The sequence below is a fragment of the Neocloeon triangulifer genome, unplaced genomic scaffold, assembly GCF_031216515.1.
Source record: "Neocloeon triangulifer isolate White Clay Creek 2 clone unplaced genomic scaffold, ASM3121651v1 ptg000015l, whole genome shotgun sequence".
In the NCBI taxonomy this organism is placed as follows: domain Eukaryota; kingdom Metazoa; phylum Arthropoda; class Insecta; order Ephemeroptera; family Baetidae; genus Neocloeon; species Neocloeon triangulifer.
In genome coordinates, this window is record NW_026775557.1 from 6124824 (window position 1) to 6128809 (window position 3986).

The window sequence follows — 3986 nt, forward strand, 5'->3', positions numbered from 1 at the left end:
CCGATTTGTTACCTAGATTAATGAGTTGAATGTTAATTATTAATTTTCTTGTCGAGCTGTCATTTTTGTAAAAGTAAAATGCCTCTTAATTTAATCCAGGCAAAACAAATAATCAATTTTATGTTGTAATATAATTATGATTCCCTCCTTTCAAAATGTGCCGTGGTATCAAATTAAATTATTGACTAAAACAATAAATTTCATGATTATCATTTATCTTATTTTATTAGTAAAAATACTCTGTAATTAGTGCATTTAATTCATCATTTATTTATCTCTACGTTCTTTTATTGGAACCTTATTTCAGAACTTGAGCTTGATATTTTTAAGATAAGTTAGCCCTTTGAATAAATCATTTTGAGCAAGTTTTTTTTTTATCTAAAAGCCCCTCGACCATGCATTGTTCGAGGGAAAACGGAAAATGAATGACGTTTTCGAGTGCGTGTTGCGGCGTGATGGATCTCGTGTGCGAGTTGTGCAATGGTCACGAAATGCACTCGACCCTATGCGAGTAAAAAAGAAGCGAGAGAGCTTCGTCAATAAATTCAAAAACGAAAGAGCTCTCCGGCCAGCACGCTCTCGTCGCACACAAAAAGCGAAAGGGGGTCGTCGAGATTTCGTATGGGCGCCGTTGGGCGTGTTGAATTTATAAACCGACTTCATCTCACGAGCTGCCTCCATTTTTAATTAATTTTATAATCAGCATGAAATCCATTTGCATGTCATTAAGAGAAACGCGCAGTGATGGAAAAAAAATGATAGAAAAATATTATATAGAAAAAACTTTTTTAAATTTGATTAAACTACTTTTCAGGTTATTTTAAATGTGCTGAGAGGAAAATCTAAAAAAAGTCGGGCTGAATTTTTTTGAAGACTAAAAAAGGAGCCTTTTTTTCAAGAAGATAGAATTCCGTGCGTTTGTGTGTTTCTTCTCTTTATTCACGGAGGTGTTGAGCTTAAGGGTGAACAAGACGGATGTGAAACGTTTGAGTGACAGGTCCCTTGAGGTAGGCGGTCTATTGGAAACACGCACCTCTTGATATCAAACACACGGCTATAGGCCTCTTTTTCTCGAAGCGCGTGAGTTTCTTATATGCTTGGCCTGTTTTTTCGCCGCTCGCTTGATAAAAATAACAGCCTGCTGACCTGACGTATCAAAATACCCTGCCTATAAATATACAAAACCTGCCGCTCGGCTCTGCAGGTCGGACAGCGAGCAACCTTCTGCTGCTCCGACGTTTTTCATTCAGGCCTCAATCAGTCAAAAGCCAAATTTTAATATATATTTTGCATGGTGATCATTTATTGATAAGTAGCTTTTGTCACATATTTAATTAAAACAAATTAAAAACTTAAGGAAGTTGGCAGGATGCTGTAGTTGCATGTGAACCATGTGAGGAGCCACATGGTAGGAATGCCACAGATGCAAATGTTTCCGCCGAATTAGATATACCAAGATTAGGAAATATAAATTCCCTTTTTGCCTTCTTACTGTATTTGCAACTTTCTTCAAAAATGAAAGATTTTGCGGAGTTCTGCAACAAGTTATGTATGTTATATGATAATTTCAAATTATGATTTTATAAATTTCCCTAAGGTTGGAATTCATTTTAGATATCAATAATTTGCTCACCGGATCTTCAATGCTGGCTAATTTAGTGATAAACGTTCCGCAGAGACAACGACATTTCTCTGGATTGAGAACGATTTTTACAGATTCGATTTGTATTTCTGGTGAACTTTCACCACAGTTTTCGTACTTCTCAAGAATGAATTTCATGCCAAACTCGGTTCCGTCTGACGTCAACAAATTGCAGTAGCTACTCGAAATCTGTTTTTTTTTCCATTGTAATATGTTTTGCAATTTTAGTAAAAATAACTTACCAATGTCGGCGGTTCTTCACAACCCTCCTGCAGAGTTTCAGGATGAATGTTCAACGTTTCAGTTTGCCTCAACTGAGTACATTTACAATCTGCTTTTTTACAATCATCGCTTCTCTTGCAAGTGTCCCGAAATTCGTGATATTTCTTGGTCGAATGGGAGAGACCAACAATGCCATGATTTTCATCTGAAAATGCAACTGCAATCTCTAAAATACTGCAGGAAAAAAATATAGTCATAACTAAGATATAATTTAAATATATCAAGGAACTTGCACGATGCTCCAGAATAACAGATTCATCGCTGGGGCCCGAATGCAACTGATGTTATTTGCAGTGAGGACCTTTTTATATCATTGCTTTCTTAGCGTGCGTATTGCTGCATTTTGTCAGGCTTTGCTTGGCTCTAGTTGCAAAGGAATCTATATTCAAACAATAATTTTATCTAATCAGGTCACGTGGAATTATTATTGAAAACTATATTTCAGCCGATATTATTAAAAAATATCCTATGCATACACAGAAATGTTCTTGTACTTGTAGGCTATAAAAATTCTGTTAAAATTATTAATAAGACAAAGAAATATTTTGGCAAAATATTATGCGATAGGCAGAAAAAAAGTTATATTTTAATAAAATTAGAAATTAGCAATAATAATTTTTTTATTGAATGTGTTTCTTGCATATATAGCCACATTAAAGCATTCTGGGTTTATATTGAAGAGAAAAATAAAAAATAAATATTGTAAATTTAAAGAATTAGATTTTGTTAAATAAATAATTGTGCAAACTTTCAATTTTTGTAGTCTTTCCTTATTTTTTCATCCTCTTCATACTAAAGCAAGTGTGATGTACGCCTGAAAATCTGCTCATTTGATTCGAAGTGATTTTTTTGCCAAATATCAACAAAATTCTTTTTACTGACAATACTGACGACCTGTAATTAATTTGCCCACAGGTTTTCGCATCTGCAGGACCACGCGGAGAGGAAGATGGCTGGCTTTTGGAAGACACGCGTCCCAGGCAGTCAATTCAGTCAGGCGAGGTCGAGTTAAGGTCAAGGAGGCTCCTTCCTCTGCGTCACGATCTCCACCAATCGCCTCGTGCTGGACCCTTCAACCTCTCGACGGCGGAAAGAGCGGAGAGAAAAACCGCCGGCGCGTCCATCAAATGAACAAATGTACACAACAGAAAACAGAAAAGGCTTGGAAATAATAAAAAGAAACGGTCTATATTTCATGTGTTATAAACCTTTACCTGTCCCACAGAGAGAAAAATGGAGTGAGAGAGCAGATTTTTCCGCCTCAATTATAATGTTTCGAGGCACATCTCTTTGACTTATGGCCCATCAATGCCAGTACGTCTCCGGCTGTAACGTAAATTTTATTTTCCCTCTCCGGCTCGAACTTTATAACCGGCAATTGCTTTGGCGCGAGAGGCGAACCAAAATATTAATTTATTGCCGCAGCGTCGGCCACGTAATTACGATTATTTATTCTGGGCAGAGCGACCCGGGCTGTACTTTATTGTGCAGGTGGAAATAATCGTAACGAGAAAGCATCGGTACTGCACCAGCTCGAATCAGCGACGTTTTTCATAATTCAAACTGCTTTTCCTTTAAATGTGTGATTTTAATGAAAAATAATTATTTGCAGAGAAATATGACAGTGGTGAGAAATAATTGAATTAAATCCAGATTTAAATTTAAATTTTGCCTGCATTTTGTTTGCAATAATTGCATTGATTTTAAATAAAATGAATAATGAAATTTTCTGCAGCAAAATTGCACATCAGACGGTTTGAAAACGTGTAAAAAATTTAAATAAAACCCTACGACTTTTTTTTTGAAAATTAACTAGATCAAGTAAAACCGAACTCTTTCAATGAAAGATATATTAATTTTGTTTATTCAAACCCATCAAGTATAATTATGATTTCATATCGCATCGTTTTTTGTTTGAAAAGTTTAACTTTGTGCATATTTTAATTACAAAAATTAGCTCCCTCAAATTGTCAATCAACATATATTCAATTAATATCCATTAAAAAACATAGCTAATTCGGTTTTTATTTATTTTTTCTTACTTTTTGATGATTTATGTATA

At 35.1% G+C, this 3986-nt stretch overlaps 1 protein-coding gene across 1 annotated transcript; it reads right to left on the bottom strand.

Moving 5' to 3' along the window:
- Window positions 1-1279: 1279 nt before the first annotated feature.
- LOC132202583 (uncharacterized) lies at window positions 1280-2242 on the bottom strand. The gene is made up of 4 exons (XM_059629575.1): window positions 2158-2242; window positions 1885-2098; window positions 1634-1831; window positions 1280-1535 (listed from the first exon to the last, which is right to left on the bottom strand). The coding sequence occupies exons 1-4, from the start codon at window positions 2181-2183 to the stop codon at window positions 1353-1355; spliced, it is 621 nt and encodes a 206-aa protein (XP_059485558.1). The 5' UTR covers window positions 2184-2242; the 3' UTR covers window positions 1280-1352.
- Window positions 2243-3986: the final 1744 nt, after the last annotated feature.

Bases quoted from the DNA above. Each gene is read 5' to 3' on its own strand.
- LOC132202583 (XM_059629575.1), bottom strand. From the start codon at position 2,183: ATGAATCTGTTATTCTGGAGCATCGT. The intron at 2,099-2,157 runs GCAAGTTCCTTG...TTTTTCCTGCAG, and splicing joins CTGTTATTCTGGAGCATCGT to TATTTTAGAGATTGCAGTTG. The intron at 1,832-1,884 runs GTAAGTTATTTT...AAAAAAAAACAG, and splicing joins GTGAAGAACCGCCGACATTG to ATTTCGAGTAGCTACTGCAA.